The sequence below is a fragment of the Clavelina lepadiformis genome, chromosome 2 (genome assembly GCF_947623445.1).
Source record: "Clavelina lepadiformis chromosome 2, kaClaLepa1.1, whole genome shotgun sequence".
Taxonomy (NCBI): domain Eukaryota; kingdom Metazoa; phylum Chordata; class Ascidiacea; order Aplousobranchia; family Clavelinidae; genus Clavelina; species Clavelina lepadiformis.
The window spans coordinates 3,746,133-3,766,124 of record NC_135241.1 but is presented as its reverse complement, the minus strand read 5'-3'; the positions used below and the strand labels follow the sequence as shown (position 1 = coordinate 3,766,124).

The following is a 19,992-nucleotide window of genomic DNA, read 5'->3' as shown; positions in this document are numbered from 1 at the left end:
GATTTAAAGTGTTACTGCAGTGGAGCATCTTTACTGCTTAACGTGAAGAGTGTTTTTCCACTGAAAACGAATTAGCAAGTTTTTTAAGTGTTAGTCGAGTATACGATATTGAAATATCCGATTTATCGCTACAGCCCACACCATGAGCGAAATGGAAACGCCTGGTTAATAAGGTGAAAATTTCGGAGCAGTCACTATGTAACCTCAGCTTTTAAAAATTGGTGCCGCTATCTGGTGCCCCTGAGATGTTATTTAATTTTAATTATTCGACAACTTTCGCTTTCTACAAATCCATAAATAACATAATGCGTTCGGTAATGGTGTGCTAGCAAAGGCTTGATAAATTTCATGTAAGCATCACCAGGAAATTGCTTTAGATTTTGTTGTATTTGAGTATCCTAGAGCTATTGATAGTTGTGAGTTTTAGTTGTTTGTAAGAGGGGTAGACAACGGATTTATGCGCAATATGCAAAGTTGCTCGTAAACATCTGACATTACTTTGCAAACGAATAAACTTGACATTAACGATTCCATTTTTTCAAACCGCAGATGTACTTTTTAGCACAAACAATCTATTACTTTAACGATCCGAAGTGCGCAAAAATTGCGTGCGAAAGGCGACTGAATTGAGTGCTATTGTCGCTTTCTATAGCCACCCCAATTTTTGCAATCTTTCACTTTTTCAGAGCCCTGTTTATCGGTAATAGGCAAATGTCGTGTGACATCCGTCATTATCGGCACTTTCTTGGCTTTTATTGCTTGTAAAAAGTGCATGAATGTTTCATGTGCAGCTACGCCCACGCGCAGCTACTACAACGAACCGGACACGTAACAGCTGATTTAAAAGAATAAACCAACTAGCGGCCATGAATTTAACGCTCCAATGAGCCCACCGCTTCGACTCAATGGACAAGCGGTATCGAGACAAAGCAGATACACCCACGTCCAATACGTAGGCTGAGAGTGCGTAGGTTGGCTTTGGGAGGGCCCGGGCATCAATTGTCGTTGTATACGCGGCAAGTGTAGGTTAAGTGCCGAATACGAGTATTGCCATTCGTCAATATTCAGCAAGCTAGTACGTGTATACTACGATTAGATCGTCATTATAGTTACCACTGAATCGCTTTGTGCGGTAAATTATAATAAATTCAATGATAAACTGCAGCACTTTGGTAGCGTCGTGTATTACGAGAAGAAGTATCTTTTATTAGCAATAAACATGATGTGAAAATCAAAATCTGTCAAAGCGTTTTATAGTCGGTCAAATCTTGCCACATCCGACTGCCAATATTTCATCTTTGTTTTCATGTCATCAGTGGCTATAAGGATGTGTCTATCAGCTCGTTATGTGTTACTAGGATTATAGATGAGCTATGATTACCTGAGTGGTAGATAAATTTCCCTTGAGACAGAATTAGAATTATTTGCGCAGTTGTTATGAGCATCGCTTAAATAGCCAGCACGGGCCTGGGGAACGTATGTAAACAATGGGTCTGGTGAGCGGCCTATCTTAACAGAGCCCTCCATGGAATTACAACCTAAAATGAAGTCGGCAATACCAGTAACACAAACGGGATTTTCGTGCGTTTAAGATTAATTTGCTAGTTGTTAAGATACTAAAAAGTGCGCTTTTACCGTGCTATGACAGATTGCGCAGAAGTTAATGTTACTTAGCAGTTGCTATCATTATTTGAACGATACCCATGGGCAGCTAAAAAGTGACAGTAAGTAATTGCAACATTCAAACACGTTTTTTGGGCAGTCTGTTACAGATGAGTTAAAACTTTTGTATTATAGACAACATGATACCAGTATATTGTAGACCTATTGTTACTGTTGATTATTGGTTATAGATAATGTTTACATTGAACATATCACAATTACGTTTACATAAAGCACAACACTTGGAATGTAGATATTAGTTGTTAAAAGTACACGTTCTTCGATTAATTTGGAACATCACTGTATAAGTATTAAGCCATTTCGTTGTAAATAAGACATGTGAATTTTGTACCTGTCAGCCTTATCTGTTGAATGTATTTGATCTTTCTTTGAAAATAATCTTAAACAAATGAATGTAAGATCGTGGTAAGGTGCGAATGACCGCGGGTTTTCAGTTCTTGCGCTATGCGCACATCGGTTATAACTTCATTCAAGGTTACATATAGCAGAACGAAGTTTTTGCTGAATTGCTTGTTTATTTTTATGAGAGTCGTTTGTACGTAGTCGTTATCACTTCAATGAAACTGTGACAAACCGACAGATTGTTTACCAAAGGATTACTTTGCTTTGGTGGCAAACAGGGCCGTCGACAACCAATACAAGACCCAACAATAATAAACAAATTAATTAAAGAGTTCTCCTTTCATCGGGTGATTGGTTCACTTCGCCAACCCTCATGATTTTAAAAGTACCGGTTTGGAGTGAGTTTTATTGCAGTTTGTTCAGTCTGGTATATTACCTTTTTGTACAACGCTTTGACTGGTCTAACGTGGTTGATTTTATCGTAGTATTACTGCAAAACCGTATGACAATTTAGAATGAGCTAGTTGCTGTAAAAGTTTTCTTTAAAAAAACAGTAAGTAAGAATAAATATAAATCAAAACTCTGGTTGCTACAAAGTTGAAAAACTAGGAATGATTCCAAAAAGCCTTTTCGCTGCGAGGGTATTTTTAGTTTTGAAGTTTTCGGCAATCGCTTTGGCGGTTTTTTTTGTGAAGTCAGTGATCTGATTTGCACAACCTGAGCCAAGTATTCGTTTTATTGATAGTATGTGTTTGTATTTTAGCTTGAACGCATTGCAACAAAAACGAAGTCTCCAGTGTTTGTAGATTCGCCTGCTAACACAAAGACAGACAAGAACCTGAATCTTTTGTAACTGAGCGACAATAGAGAAACTTCGGTCGGTGATCAGCCGATTGTGCCTTTTTTCTCCAACGCGAATACGATGCGTACATAACACCGTGTGCTTCCGACATGGTCGGGGTAGTGTAATTCATTCGAAGCATGGTACGGTTGGTACAAGTTTATTTGTAGTTTGAAACGTATTTTTAAACTTCATAACAAATAATTTGGGGCAAATTAGCCAGTTATTGGAGCAGTTACTAAAACTGAGGTGATTTACTGTTAAATGTCAAAATTTTATGAGCAAAGCTGGCGTTTAACCTTGCAGAAGTTTACTTGTTTATAATCTTGTCAGACTGTCAGATTGTTAATCGCTTAACAAGAAGGGGGTTATTCTATGGCCTGACCTTAAATTTCCTGTTGCGATGAATTAACCCTCAGATTTGCTTGGTATAGGTTAATCGCTTTAAAGCTGTACAGGGAAACACTTAAATACTGTAGGCTTTTCAAGTTAATTTCAGCTGTTAGGATTTGCTGCTTAACGTTTGTTATTTTTTATCACCTCAGTTACTAAGAAAAATTTGACATAACGAATTATAAGTCAACGTGCCATTCAAATCCTCAGAAAGTGGTAGAGTTTAATTACTGTAGACTGCCGAGACTTTTACCACAGACCATGCCTGGCTATCAAACGAAATTTGTTGATAAAGTAAGAAAGCGTCACCAGTGTCCACTTTGCCATCTGCCTATGAGGGACCCTGTACAGATAACAGCATGTCGGCACCGATACTGTGATACATGTTTACAAGATTATTTGGGGTGAGTTGTGTTAGTCTTTTTAGGCCAATTTTCTCATATCTAGATGTAGTCTATACGGTAAATATTAGTTTTAATTTGTGATGAATGGTTTAAACAACTCAAAGATTGCTGATCATCCGGAACAAATCACATAAACAGTTTATCGGATGTCGGGTATTTGCCATTAGTTGGTTAGCCCGACTTCATTGTATCAAATTTATACAATTCAAATATATTCGATTTCCTAAAGGTGGTGATGGGGTTACTGTCCGCTTGTACGAGTTTTGCTTTACGAACTGTCCTTCTGGACTATTGTTGCTGCGAGCAAGTTAGTTTCAAGCAAAGTATGACGCAAAGTAACGTTCATTATGTTAACATACGGTTTAAAGTTTAACGCACTAGTTAAACTTTAACAAATACGAACAAAATAACTACAGGAGATAACATGGCGCCTACACATTCTGACGTTAATTGTGATTCTAATGTTAATTCTGACGTTTTACGGCTTTACGCCGGATACAGCTTGGCTTGTACACTTGTAATTTCGCGGAAAAGTAAACCCTCAAAAATCAATATTCTTATAAAAGAGTGGAATGCGTCAAAGCCTTAATGGTCACAAGTACAACCAATCAATGCGGCTATTATTTGTATTTACCTTGTATGTAACTACAGAATGATGTTTTTACGCGAAAAGTGCTTTTGGCTGGTTGTTAAATGGTTTCTGGTAATCCGGTATTGCGCGTCCGGTATCCGGATGCCGAGGTTATAAGCTAACGAACGGTGTTAATAAATTGATACAAAAAGTATCCCAACTCCCAAGCCAAAACGGCAATTCCCTGTAAGTCCGCTGCAAAACTTACTGTAACATGCCAACTTTTAGTGCGATGTCGTAGCTTGCGTTAGTAACGCCTGGGGCACTTGTCACAATAGAAGCTGCACCACTTAAAATAATTGCAACAGCAGAAAGCAATCTGCCATCTTAAAGTTAAGCCTTTGCTTTACTGACCTTTACTGTGGTTTGCTTTGCTCTGCTAAGGCAGAGATGGTCTAAGCTTGCTATTTTTTATCCGATAGCTTGTGCAGTTGGTCTCAATAAGCATAAAGCATGTTGCAATGTTTTGTTTTCAGCTGAGGAAATTTTGCTGATGATTGTTGAAACTTTTTAAGTTTTAGATTTTACGGTCGTTAGCCGTTGTAAAATATTTATGCAAGGAGCACGAAAATACCTGGAAGGTATAGTTCTAAAGTAATTGAAAGTGTCATGTAATTCCCAACCCGTTGCCCTATCTACCGCATCTCCGTTGTCGTTTGACTTGATCTTTAGACAACCACTTCAAACAATGACGTAGGAAAATGTTTTTCTATTAAATATTAATCCCTGAATATTTGGCATAGTTGTCCATTGTGGTTAGCCTTGCTAGATAAACAATGCTGTTGGCGAGTGTTAGTAATTTACCACATTATTCATAATGCGTGGTATTCGCCCAGTCGAGTTAAATAACTTACTTCTAAACTTTAAAAATACATAACTCAAAAGCTATTGGCGGGATTTAAGCGGATTTCATTAAAACCCCACAGAAAGGTTTTTATTTGAACCAATCGCCCGGTATTCTTTGTTATTGGTTTGTGGTTTGAATTTCTGTTGGTTATGTATAGGCTCGTTTCCCATAAAGATGCCGTTTTATTCGCAAACGTTTGTTTAATCTGTTTGAAAATGTGCAACGCTACATTAGCGAATTTCACCATTTGGTATTTATGCGCTTTACAAAGTCGTTTGATTGAAGTTGTGGCAAGTATTGCTTTGCTGGACGCCACTTGCTCTCGCACGGTGTTCGATTTCATTTCACATCGAGTAAAAATCCTGTCAGAGGATCAAAAAGCTTCACTGTTGGCTGGTATCAAATAGAACCAGTTTATCTCATGCCCTTTGTCTGCAATGGTCAATCTCAATTTGCTAAAATAAACTAAGCATTACTCATTTTTGCTCCTTTGACACTTCAGATAAACACGTAAACTGTGAACAATTACGATCCTTTATCTTTAAGTGATAGTTTATAAATTTCAAATGAAGCGTTGAAATGTTGTGGTAAAATGTGTTCTTTTACAGGTTTACTTGTAAAGTAAAAAGCTTTTTTTTGCGGCGAAAGCTACAGTGCTTAATGACTAAACAGAGGAGTATAAGCGAATTTTGCAGTCCGTATACAAGCACGTTGGCGTCAGTTAATAAGTGGCCCATCATGTGCCACTCCTGCTGTAGTTGGTGATTTTGTGTAATTTTACCTTTTCCAAACGGTCAATTATTGCAAACTGCGTGAATGGGACTCGACCAACTCTTGGCCGTTGAGCATTGGTGGTGACTAACATCATAAAAGAATACGCTCTCTTCTAATTATCCACTTCGAGTATTCATTCATTGTTGTGCTTAGAGCACTCTCACAGCAGCTTAAGCGTACTTAACACAAAGAATTAAGACACGAAATGCATTCGAGTGTTTTTAACCACGGATGCAGAGCCGTATATTAGCGTAAGTATATTCGTGTGCAGCGTTTAGACTATACTCTACACACGCTAGGGGTGAAAACAGTTATTTACAATGTTGAGAAGCAAAGTGGTTTCTTAACGGTTACACTAAGCCAAGTAAGACGTAATGGTTTGACCTAAATTTTGCAAAGTAGCTATAACGCAAATTGCACTTCATCCTAAACGAGCCGTATCAAACAGTCATTTGTACAATTGTATTTGAGTAAACAAAATTACGGATGAATACTTATCACTGCTTCGTTTAGTAAACATTACGTCATCTATGTTTTATTTACCGTTACCACGGTAAAAAGTGAAAAGTCGGTTTCCTACAAGCGAAGAACATATGTAAGATTATTTATAAAAAATATTTATAGGGCCGGAACTTCTCAGAATGGAAACGCCTACACTACTACTTACTATTTTTATTAACCTACTTTTTCTAACTACAAAATCATGTTTTAAGCTGGTATCGAGAAAATATTATGATGCGTCACAGTGAAGAACAAACCAGTACGGAGTAATGACTAATTAAAAAATAACGCAACCAAACTTTACTTTTCATCTCTGGTTGAGAAATAACTTCTGTCATCACCATGATTTTGACAGGCGCTTTGATTAGCAGTCGTAATGTTATCGGTTAAGTTTTGGCCGGCGGGTGTATGTTTGCCGGTAACAAGAATTTGTTTAACACGAGCGTAGCACTAAATAATCTCCGTTGTTCGCTCCTTATCATATTAAACAAACCGCGCTAAATGTGTTTTGATAAAGTTATCTGCTCCTTAACAAATAAGCATATGAGAATAACATGGCGTACAACATCTTCTTCGCAGAATTACCAGGCTTTCACATTGGCAAATAATCTATTTGCGTCGTCATATGAATCAGTTTTTCAATTTCTCACGAGGTATAGTAATACAAAGGGGAGCATTTTATGTCAGATTGTTCGAATGTTGCGGTTAGAAGAAAACTTTTTTTAAACATAACTAATGTGCGGTTATCGTGTTGGCGATAAATTCCACTGGGGCCCTGATTTAGCCTCAAGTTTTATTATAACAATTATTCACAGTGATTTTTCCCACAAAAGCGCAAATTCAACGTGTTTCGTGGCGTTTGTTGATTGATAATTATTATTGCTGCAAAGACCACCAGCAAGAAAACAAGAAAAGCGGCTGTATGGTTATTAAGAGAAGCCGGCTGTGTGGTTATTCAGTTAGGCTTAGCATTACCACCATATGCCGCATACTCTGTAATTAAGCTATACTCACGTCTTGGATTGAATGGTGACGCTTAAGGTCAGACCAGAACCGCCGATTGCCAAAATCTGACGACATTTTCTGCCGTCTTATGGTTTAACAATCTTTCTTTATGTTATTAAAACAATAACGAAAGAAAAGGTTAAGGCTGGTTTTAATTGTTGGCTTAATACCGAGTAGACAATTAAAGTATTTCTGCGGTATTTCGGCTTCAACTTTCTCTTCGATTCTTGAGCCTTCGCTCACATCCGGAGTTAAAAATACACCGTAATGACACAAGATGACGTCATCCATTGAACATTCAATGTTATACCTGTATTTCGACGTCCGAGTTAACGGCGGAGTCATTTTATAGTGGTCAGTCTGTGGTATTTCCTTACAAAAACTTTTTGTTTCAATCTTCTCGCCAAACAATGCTAAATGACGAAAATTCTTCGTCTGACGTAAATGCTTCGATTTTTTGTCGCCATCGATATACAAGCAACGTCATTTTGGCGTCCTGGCAAAGAGAATGTCACTTTGGCTCGAAAAATGTTCTCCTAAGATGCGTATCAACCATGAATTGATGTATTAAGTTTCCGTCGTTCCTACATCCACCAATCCTGCCGCCAATCGGTGTTAGGTTTCGTTAGTTCGATTGCGAATTATAGAGTGACAAGTTGTAAACAGATGTACATATATGGCATGTAACTGTGCACCAACCCTGAACGCCAGATGTGTTCCTTTGAAGTGTTTTTAAATTAAAGGGAAGTAGGTTCAGAAACGGAAGAATATTTATCTCTTTCAGTGGATAAATCACAATATATCGTCACAACATCTGCGGCTTTTCGTGATATATTCAGAAAAGACATACAGCCCATCACCGCACCAGTCGTCTATAGAAAGTCCAGCTAAACTTCCCATTGTTCCACGTAGGAGCACAATAAGCAATTTGAAAAGCCGATTTGACGTAATCCGCCCCGTTGTGTTTACTTTAGAAAATGATAAAAAAAATAACCACACTTTCGTGAATACGTTTCCATATACTTTAACTTATTATTTTATTGAATAAAGTGTAATCGTGAGATCAGCTGTCATAACTTGGGCACGTACACGGGGCATCGTGCTGGATTCGGTGGAGCTTAGCTTATAAGTCACGGGCTGGTTAAGTGAGTGGAGATCGACCAGTCGATTTTGAAAATGCTGGGAAGCAATCGTCGCGGAAATCCGCTTAAAATCGCCGCTTGTAATGTAATGCATGTAAAATTCTCATAGTGTGCTTATTTCTTAATTACAGTTGCACGGATTCATCGTCAGTTACGGATTATTATCGCCGATAATGAACGATGAATGACCATTAATATACGTTTGACGCGTTCCACTTATGATTTTAATTCAGAAAAGCACGACTTCAATAAAACAATAGTCGCTTACTGACTGTGGGCGGGATACATAGAATATCATAATAAGTTGTAAAAACTTACGATCATCTCTAAAAGCGGTGAATACGTATTTATACCGAGGACGAAACGTTGTATATCCTTCATCAGCCTTTAATTATAGGGAGTATCGTATACTTTCTGATGCCTGCATGTCAGCGCGCTAATTACCCGACTTTTATCCCATAGTCGCGACCTTTTCGATGAAAGCTATGATGTAACTTTCGACTTTTATTAATGACGTCGTATCAAGTCCATTTGGTTCAAGAAACACGGGATATGATTATGGGGTGGCGCATAAAAAACATATTTTTCTCATAAATAAAAACACATTGGAAAACAGTTTCGTGTTACGTTTGACTAACAAAATAATGAAACATTCTATTACGCTACAACCCGAGCTTGCTCAAGTGTAACAGGCGCAACAGGTGATTTCCACCATGTTTATACTCAGTTGGATCTTTCCGTGCCTCTGTTTGTGGTCAATAAGGCATCTTTTGTGGCTAGCACTTGTAATAAATGGCTCCCTTGCTGAGACCAATACCAGCTCTGGATGGGGTATCTTTGATAATAGGGGTTTACGACGTTCTCGGCTTGGCCTTTGAAGCTAGTGACGTAATGATTCTGTTACAACTTTTGTTGCTAAAGTAAAGCGAAATGACGTCATGTTTTAATTAACCGCGCTCGTATAACGGGACATTAAAGTTTTGTAAAGTAACCGCCACAATTTCCGCAGATTTAACCTTTTTGATCAGCCATGTCTTTAAATGGTTATTATATTTATACAAAAGTATAATTTTGCTGGCGGTTAACATAAATTGTAAGTGACATTAATAAAATTACTGGGTACCACCAACGTTATAGCATTAATCGATGGTCACCTGTTATTGAAATGGAATTAATTTGAAGCCTTAAGGCGTGTTATAATACATTTTCTATAGCAAATTAAAACTGAAACGCAACAGTTATATATTTAAGAAAATTTAAATATTGATGAGTGCTTTAATGTATTTACAATTTATTCATCACTGTATTGGTGTATTGTTTGTCAGCTTAAAAGTTACCATTAAGAAATTGAAATTGTTTCTGTTTATTTTCCCACAGAAGCGCATTGAGAGCTTGATACCAACATTTTTAATTCCTTCTGTATTAAACGTTTATCATTAAACACGTTTGAAAGTTTTTGCTTCAACGAAGCATACCTGGATTATAATAATCAGTTAATCACTATTATATGGATGGTATTTCAAGCGCTTTTTGTCGGCATATGAAAAGGTTGGCCGACCGCAAGCGTTTTGTAATTAAACTTTTTCACGTTTATGCAGAAATAATAACTCGTAGAAAGGCATAATTGAATGGTGGCGGAATTTGCTGAACTTGCCTTCATATTGTTTGTGATATCACCGCTATATGGATTTTCCCGCTCAACCAAACCAAAGAAGGCGTTGATTAACGACATTTTCTTTGTGCAGACACTAATTTGTTTAACGCAGACCGCCTCTGTATAACACCGTAATAGTCGGTATGTTTATTCAGTCGTGTTTTGTGTCTAAACATCAGTCATTCTAAAGCTCTGCGTCGAAATAAAAGCCAGACCACAATCGTCTGACCTTGACTCAAATATTTACATGTTTTGAGCAAAATCTTGGTCCTATCAGCTACCAGAGCGAAGTTGGGTCGTTTTTGCTGTTGTTCTAATAAATTCTGAGAAGCAAGTATGGTTTACTAATGGACTGAGTATGTTACGCAGCTGGCAACCTATAGCTTTTACCTTACTTTACGCTACTTACATTTGCAAATGGAAGTTTAAGTACATTTAAATTCTAACAAGACTTGTCGTCGAAACCCAAATGTACAGCTGCAAATCGGAAAAATACACTTAATCAAAAAGACGACAGTTGCCTTTCGCTTTGATTTCGCGGAAAAATCTAATTTTTCGGCATTTACAGCCCATTTGCTTGATCAGACAAAGTGTTCAGAGTTCAGACAAGCGTTCGATTTTATTTCGTGCACTCGTTTCAATTAAGTCAATCTACTACTTGTTAAACGTACCGTAGAACGAGTATATCTACCTGCCAAGTCGTTATTTTTGGCTAGTTATTCTGTCTAAGTCAGGGTGTCCCAAACTTTTTGGTTCACAGACCCCTATTTATAAATCTTTTTTTCTTGGACCTCAATCTTATATCGTTTCAATTTTTCTGCCTAACCATCGAGGAAAGATAATACAAACCCAAAAATATATAACACTAAATCATGTTTATTAACAACACTGACAACATCAATGCGTTGGATGAGGTTGCTTTTTGCTGCACAATTTATCAATTCTCAGAACAATTAGTGACAAGCAAGCTCGTTTTCAGACTCTACGGCAAGTCTGGACCCCCAGTGCAGTCAACACGAACCCCAGTTGGGGAAACCCTGGTCTAAGTGACTGTCTGTTATACATACGTCATTCATGCAGACGTCATACGTTTTTTAGGTGAAATCACTGGAGCAATACCGCAATAAATCAACCCACACGTTCTGTGTAATGAGTCAAATCAGGATGGATAATATAGTGTGGGAAATAAAGTTTAGTAACTGTTACGCGAAGCGATTATTTCATCGGATCTTGAAGCGCGAGAGTGTGAGACAAAGTCGAGTAGTGCTTTGCTAACTTGACTGACAAGTGTACTTGAACTCGACCTGAGGCTAATCGGGCAAATATAGGGCGCTTAGCCGGTACCTTACGTCCGCCACAAGTCTTGTCACTAATTCCATCGGGTCTGATTCACTGGAGACGCTTCGGCGGGTTTGTTGTGCATTATAGGATCGGGTTCAAACAACAAAATGAAAGGGCGATGATTTACGATGCAAAAATCCGGGAGAAACACTTTTGGGAAAGTTACTTTACGTTCGATTGGCCACGAAATGCACAAGTGTCATGGGAGTTCGCATTCTTTGCGTTGTGCGAACACGAATAATCGTTGTTTTGCAACTGATGGTATGTTCGATAAACTTAATTTTCTTTTTTCGTTGCAGGGAAGGAGTCTTCAGTTGTCCCGTGGACCATCTTTCGCTCGACTACGCCAAGGTAAGAAACCACGCTTGATCGGTCACGATTTTAGTTTTTTAACAATTTAATTGTGACGTCATCACGATCGTTATACCCTGATTTCGCTTGCAAATTTGCGTCATTATTGACGAAACACAAAGACAACCTTATTTTTAAAGATAAACAAATGTGGTTCGTTATAGGCTACAACCTTAAGTCTATCGCGTAAGAAGCTTAAGCCAGATGCTCTGAAAGATTTTGTTAATGTTAAAATTCAAGGCTTACAATCAATCAATCAATCCAAATCTCCCAGCTTCGTATGTTAAATCTCTGCATGCGCAACGGTTGTGTGCATTCCGCAGGTTTGCTGACTAGTACGTTGATTAAGGCCATATAGGTCGTAAGCCAAACTGCCTTAAAATGCCAGTTTTCCGACTGATGTTATCTTTCAACCGGTTTCTATTTACTGCAAGCTAATTATCGTGTTTGCGGTACCTTCAGTCACAAAGGTAGCGTTTTAAGTTATCTTTAAACTTGAGACAGACCTGAAAACAAATACCTGATCAAAACAAGACAAATTGTATTGCTATCTCTTTCCGGCAAGACCGTCGTTGCGTGGTTAATTTTGCATTTTCCCAATGCTTTTCCGCTCGGATCGATTCGGAGTTGTGCAGAAACCGTTACATGGCCAAGTCCATCATCAAATCGTGTTGTAGGCCCACCATCATCTTAAAGTCCAACATCGCATTTTGCAACTGCAAAGTGCAACTGTATAGGAGCATCCCGCATATATAAATCGTTGGCAATTTGTTGTTTCGGTTTGTGTGTTTGGGAGGAACTGGAAATTAGTTATAAGCTTCATTTGTTAACAGTTAGCTAGGTTAAACTTCATCTACCAACCAGTAATATGCCCGCTCAAAACTAGCAACCCTATAGCCTAATTCCTACCCAGTCCATTAGTAGAAAACCAGGTTTCGAAAGAGTAATTTTACGTCTGACATTTCCAATTCAGTATCCTTGTTGGCATGTCTGTGATTTCTGAAATACTTTTGTTCTTTGGTAAGCTTGCCGTTCCTCAAGCAATAGAAGGCATGTAAATTATTCGGTTCGAAGCCGAGAGTATTTGCACATGCACGCTTGACTGGTATCGACTCCCACGATAACGAGGCCCCATTCTGGATTTTAGACTTTTCACCCTTGACGTGAAATCGACTCCTCATGTTGTAGGTTACATTCAAGTTTCCGGCTTTACCCTAATAATCTGCAAAGGCAAAAAGGCCTAAACGCAACTCCACGTGGTGTTTTTTCTATGTTTTGTTGTGAGCTTTACCGCCTTAATTCGGTACTGAATGTCGATTAAAGCATTCAGTGTAAAGGTTACGTGATACCTCAGTTACCACGACGCGTATTTCGTACAATATGGGGTTAATATAATTACATATTTTATGGTCTAACTGAAAGATGATCACAAACTCTTACTACAGCACCTTTAAAACTTCCCCTTAAATAGAAATTTAATGGTCAGTGGAAGTGGTTATGGAGGTGTATCAAATTAAACGAAGCAGCTCAATTAGAGTATGATGCTAGCTAAGTATAACCTAGTAGTGAAGTTGCTTTTTTTATTCTAAAATAAACGATACTTTTGAAGTTGAAAACGTTGCTCTAAAAGAATTCGAAAATAGCAGCATAAAAATAGCATCGGCCAATGATAATGATAAAACAGGTTTCCTCAACTCGATGTGATGACTGTACATAAGTTTACGCAGCCGAATATGGAATTCAAGTCAAGCACACGTCAAACCTTGTTAGAAAGTTGTTATTATATTCGATTACACGGTCAAGGTTTTCAGGAATTTTACGAATTTGCAGCAAAAGCGTTGATATAAAATGGAGAGAGTGACAATTTCGTTTTGCATAAATTGAATTGAATTGCATCAATTGAATTAAACAATTGATTAAATTAGAACGCAACATATGCAACGTAAATGATAATATTTGCATAACGTTTTTTTGCAAAAATTCCACTTTTTCTTGTTCATCTATGGATAGTACGCTATATACTTGACCAATTTTGCGAATTTCTTTGCAAGCAATAATACCGCACCTGGCAGCCACACTTGAAAATCGAACAGGTATCTGCAACAAAATAAAAACTAAAACTCTCCTTTTGCCACCAATTGTGCTGACCGAAAATGTCAGCTACCGACAAGTCTAGACCCGCACTTGGGTACAAGTCTATAGTTTAGACATTCTTCAGTCTTTACGTCATGCAACGAAGGGTGTTACGTGGGCGTTGCAACAACACTTGTAATAGCTTTTGTAGGCAGGTTTTGCGCATGAAAAGGCAATTTTCCCTGCTTCTTACCTTCCCTCGGGCTCCTTCGGCTCGGGCTTCCCTTGATACAGGGCTTAGATAAGCGTGCATATTTCTTGAGCAAAATTATTATCATTTTCTATGACTTACACCGGACTTTGGAAATTACCGAGTTGTTTGTAACGAAAAACATGCTCGTGTAAGTGCGGGATTAATCTATTTTGTTATTCACACTACCTGTGTTTATAGAATTGAAATACTGATTTGGTAATGACGGTTTCCTCTCACACTTCACAAAATAATCCGTTCTTTCGCAATTGACGAGGGAATGGTGCAATGGAGCCCCGCTCTCATAAAAGTGTTTTATAACCAAATAAACAGGATAAAGTTACCCGCAAAAAATATCCGACAACAGCTGTTTTTCGTATTGGTTGTACTGTGAAAGCAACATAGCACTAATTTCACTATGATGAAGTGCAGTTCAATCTAATAAAATTTAAGTGTAGTGGGGAACGCGATATGCGACGTATAACAATATACCGGTAATAAAAGTCGCCCAATTCTTGCAGCCGTGCTGTCATTAGGACGCTAATAAAAGTACGACAAAATCGTGTCAATCGTATCGACATTTGCCATACAGGAGATGCTATACTTAGGTGTAGAGCAGATGTCACGTTTAATCGAAACTTGTAAAAAGGCTCGTATAATAGAATTGTTTTATTCATTTCCGATTTATCGATCTTATAAACGACTTAGACGTGGTAATAAGGAAAACTTATTCCTTAGAGGCCTGCTAAGCTAAGAATCGATGCCTCGGCCTCCTGCTTGGCACGCTGTGAATGACTGGTACAACAGCTCATCCATTTATAAGTGACAGCCGTGACAGCTATTAACACCGCTTGGTGTGTTCCGGGAAAATCCTTACGTGCTTTAATATTCATATGTTTGACATGTTGCGTTTGCTAGCGCTAGCTTTAGCACTTGGTTCCAAATTTTAAATGAAGATTTTGTAGTAAAATAGGTCCGCTGGGCATATTTTTGTACATTAACCAACTTCAGCAATCGGCTGAAGTCTATTGGTCTAATGCTTAGATAATGCAAATAACCGATAAATATGTTTTATTTCTTGCTGGCAGCTAAGAACAAGACATTTACAGCGTTTTCACAATACCAACGTTTGTCCCAATATTTCAACATATTAGCTTTGTTTCACTTGGAAAAATATAAAATATATAGGTCATATGCATTGATATAGATACCCTTAGTCGTATTTCAATGAGGAAAACGCTATCGGCAGCCGAAAACGAAGATAGCGTTAACAGGCCTATCGTTTTACAGATATACCCAGATCCGGATTTGGAAACTGACATAATGTCGCTTACTACGCACTGCAGTAACTATCCGACTGGGTGCAAGTGGACCGGAAAACTTCACAACCTTAAGGTAATTTGCTGAACTACCTTCAAGCAACGACACATTTAAATCATGGACAACCGGCTTGAATTCGAACACAAATTCAGTCTCATGTGTTCATATTTTCACAGGCACACTTAGATAAATGCACCCACAGCGAAAGAGATTGTCCCAATCGGTGTGGAGTCAGACTCCGGGCCATGAATTTGGCCGATCACCTCGAATTCGAATGTTTGAAAAGGAGAGTGACTTGTGACTTCTGCGCAAAGGACTTTACTGGGGAACAGGTATATGGGCTTGTAGAAGTGAAGCAATTTAAGCGCATGTTGTGTTACACTCTATTCCATTTACTGATTAACTATGATTAATTAACCATATAATATTTGCGATCAATTTTCATGATTTTAGTTAAGTGTTGTAGCTCAACAACATTTCTGATTAAGAATTACTCACATAAACCAACGCGACTTCATGTTTGACAGATGGAAGAGCATGACGGCTCCTGCCCCATGGAAACTGTTCACTGTGAAAATAAGTGCGGGGCAAAAATGTTACGAAAATATTTGAACCGGCACTCTACAGGCGATTGTCCAAAGCGACCGACAAAATGCACACACTGCTCTAAGGATTTCAGCTACGATATTCTTCAGGTAAGCTCACTCGCACTTATAACTCATTTCCCAAAGTCTGAAAGTCAAGGGCGTTCTCTTTACCCCGGTAGTTGCTTTATGTGCGTAAAAACAATGGTGGTTTTTGTAGTAACAAAATAAGTTTTTAATATAATTTTTTTTACAGACCCATCACGGTAACTGCCCAAGATACCCCGTTGGCTGCCCCAATCGTTGTGACGTATTAAAGATTCCTCGTGAAGAGCTCGAAATGCACTTAAAGGAACAATGTAAATCCGCATTAACCCCCTGTCCGTTCAAAGAGGCTGGCTGTAAGCACAGGGTAAGTAAATTGTAAGCGCTTAAGAACGTTCCGTGATTCAATTGTTTAGAAAAGTCGTCCGCCGGGGTTACTTAAACAAACAAAAACCAGGAATGTTTTTCTGTGATGGATATTTGCTTTTGCCCGCTCTCCTTTTCCCTACTGTGACTCAGTAATGTTCTGGCAACCTTTGTTTTTGATTCTCCCGCCCCGTCAGTTTTCTCTCTGCCAATTGCCCGAAAGAGGCATTAATTTTATAGACCGCTTTCCCTGAAGAGGGCTCTATAACGGAAACTACCCATTACTACCAGTAATTTATAGCCTGGAAAAATAAACTCTTCATGCCCAACGTCAAACCGCTGTCAAAATATATCTCTAGAAGAAGCTATTACATCGCATTTTTCATCATGCGCTACCCACGAATGTATCGAACAATGTTCACTTTTATTACGTGTGATGTGTTATCATCAAGATAATGTGACTTGCCCCAACCACAAGCAAACTTTCTCACGATGATTTAAGTCTTCATGTAAAGTTTTATTTGCAACTGTCCGTGGCCGCAGTTCACATCTAATGTTTCAGCAGCGAAACCTGGCACGCTCTATTGCTACCACTTATTTCAAACCGTTGATAAAAACTAACATTTATTGTCACTAACGCAATAGCTACGGTAGGTGTAGTTATTCATACATCGACACACATGCGAATCAGGTTAAATTTTTGATTTAAGCAGCCGATTAGTGGTTTGTGTTTGTTTGGAGTCAAAACTTTCCCACACTTTTCGCTTGGCTTGAACATGTAATTGTTGAGAGCTCTAATCAACAGAAAAAATTTTTCACAAAATTAACCTGATTTCACACCCTTCTCAATATTTGCTCAAAATACGAGTAAAACTTATCAAAACATGAATTTTTGAATGGCTTATTCTTCGTATGTTCTTCTCGCCCACGTATATGTTATCCAATTGAAGCCGATTTACTGCTAATGTATGAACATTGCAAGGTTTATGATAACGTAGCAGGAGTGTCATGTCATGTTACATGTTTTGACAATGTTTTCTTTTACAGTGTCCAAGATATCACCTCGACCGCCATCTAACGGAAGCAAACGCGACCCACATTAAAAGCATGTTTGAGCTTGTCAAGACGCAGAAACAACAAATCCTTGAGCTGCAAAAACAAGTGAACGACTTATCGATACACCAGAACGGCACCCTCTTGTGGCGGATAAACGACTACTCGAAGAAGCTGAAAGCCGCTCAAAGCGATCAAATTATAGAATGCAAGAGCCCGCCGTTCTACACGCACCGGTACGGTTACAAACTGCAGCTTTCCGCCTTTTTGAACGGAAACGGAAGCGGTTTGAATTCCCACATGTCCCTCTACATCCGGGTGTTGGCGGGAGACTATGACTCGTTGCTGGAGTGGCCTTTCTCGCATGATATCACTTTCAACATACTGGACCAGGGTGACCCATTGTCTTCGAAACGGAGTCATATAAGCGTACGGTTTACGCCCGACCCGACCTGGAAAAACTTTCAACAACCAAGCTTAGATTCAGCAAACGATTCTACTCTTGGTTTCGGTTACCCGAAATTCGTTTCACACAAAGAGCTAAAAGACAATAACTACTTAAAAGGCAACGCTCTTTTCATTAAGGCCACTGTGGACACGTCACGTATCGTCATACCTTAATGGCAATTTGCCCATTTTAAATCTTGGTCGCTAGGTAACAGTTGAACCGTTATTATTCATCACATAGGATCTACAGTCTTAAATAATCCTTAGCCTAAGACAACTTTTTCTTTAACAGTTTTCTCTAAATAACCAAGATTTGATATAAATTGATCCTTTAAAATGAGGAAGCATTTCCCTATCTATTTAAATCATCGATGTTGTGTTTCATTTTTCGCTTAATTGCTTTTATTTCGCTTTAAGTTTTTATTTACCACATTCGATCTGCGTAACGTAATGTACTTTATATTCTTATGATTGGTGGTGCTAGAAATTTTGTGCTGGGTACATTTTTTTCTTGTATTTCTACACTTTCACAATGTCCTATCGTTTTATTTCCATTTCGCTTTCTGTTGTTTGTTTTCGTTGTTTTGGTTACGTAAACTGCAGAGTCATATTAGCGATCAATAGTTCTACCCGACACCTCCACTTGCTTCAGTATGACCCTTACAAGGAGTTGTATTCTCTACTAATGGTCTTTTCTCTACGAGACCCCTTTTTGTCGTCGCTCATGCTGTTTCGAAATTCTTTTTTTGTGTCCGTAGACAATTATTAATTATTGTATCTCGCAATAAACGTTTGTTGAGAATCTTGCAACGGCACTTAGTGCTAACAAGTACGTCAAATCCTAAAAAGGGAAAAAGAACAAGTTATTTTATAACGGCTAAGGGCTAAACACGAGTCAGATTTGCCACATGCGCTGTTACGTGTTAAACTTATGTTGATCGTTTTACACTGCAGTTTGGAAATATATTTATTCCATTATTTTCATATATTTGTTCTTGTCGTTAAGGCTGTGGGAATAATACGATTTTTCCAGATATTAACGATTTCAAATTTTCCATTCTATGGTACTGTACATGCAGATACAAGATCTATAGTAGGGGAAGGTGGTGTAAAGCGGACCACCTAAGGCTTAATCGTTACAATTCACTGATTTCACCAAAACATTTGACTTGTTTGTTTTGAGAGTTAACTCTAAGGTATTTCGCTAATTTTTGAAGTGCCCTTTTATTGATTGCTTGCTTTCTTACATAAAATTTTTTTGATTTAAAAGCACCTCCAATAGTCCACTTTACCCCACATGTGTGGGGTAAAGTGGAGTACCGTAAGTTTTGAGTAAACAAGGCAATTTTTCCACATCACAATCAATTTATTTACAAATTGTCATCATAAGCGAAGTAGTTATGAAAGTAATCGCAGTTCACCATCAATTTTTAAAAACATAATTCACAAATAAAGTTGTCATCCTCTTCATTACACCCTGAGCAGGCTTCATGCGCCCATCGCATGCATTTGGAGCACGAGCAGCAGACGTAGGCTCTGGGGTGCGAAGGCTTTATTGTGGATTGCGTTGAAGAAATCCACTTACCCAATCAGCACCAGCAAGTCTCTTTTCCATGTTGAACCTGTGCTTAATATGATTTTTTCTGCCAATTCAAATGCAAGTGATTGGAGATGTTTCCTGGTGACCCCAAAGAATCGCCGCTCAAGTTCGAGCACATGTGCAACTAACTCTTTTTCTTGGGCTTCGGAAAATGTGGAATGAAACCTTCCAAGTTCCTTTTTGCTCCCAGTAGCATTAATATTATCTCCTTGGACCCTTCTTATGAGTGTCATTTTGGGAACTCCATACTCTTTGCTTGCTTTATGGTAGCCCATTCTCTTTTCATTTACTGCCCGAATGGCGACAGTCATAGCCTCTTCGGTCCAAGATTGTTGAGTTGATGTC

General features: G+C 38.4%; 1 protein-coding gene across 1 annotated transcript; it reads left to right on the top strand.

Annotated features, from left to right (window-relative positions):
* Positions 1 to 3,391: 3,391 nt before the first annotated feature.
* On the top strand, positions 3,392 to 18,857 carry LOC143446034 (TNF receptor-associated factor 4-like). Its single transcript, XM_076945481.1, has 7 exons — positions 3,392 to 3,663; positions 11,858 to 11,909; positions 15,523 to 15,627; positions 15,729 to 15,884; positions 16,080 to 16,247; positions 16,393 to 16,548; positions 17,595 to 18,857. The coding sequence occupies exons 1-7, from the start codon at positions 3,521 to 3,523 to the stop codon at positions 18,219 to 18,221; spliced, it is 1,407 nt and encodes a 468-aa protein (XP_076801596.1). The 5' UTR covers positions 3,392 to 3,520; the 3' UTR covers positions 18,222 to 18,857.
* The last annotated feature ends 1,135 nt before the right edge of the window (positions 18,858 to 19,992 follow it).

Coding starts and splice junctions, on each gene's coding strand:
- LOC143446034 (XM_076945481.1), top strand. CDS start 3,521: ATGCCTGGCTATCAAACGAAATTTGTTGATAAAGTAAGAAAGCGTCAC. Junction 15,628..15,728: donor GAAAACTTCACAACCTTAAG/GTAATTTGCTGA, acceptor ATATTTTCACAG/GCACACTTAGATAAATGCAC. Junction 15,885..16,079: donor AGGACTTTACTGGGGAACAG/GTATATGGGCTT, acceptor CATGTTTGACAG/ATGGAAGAGCATGACGGCTC.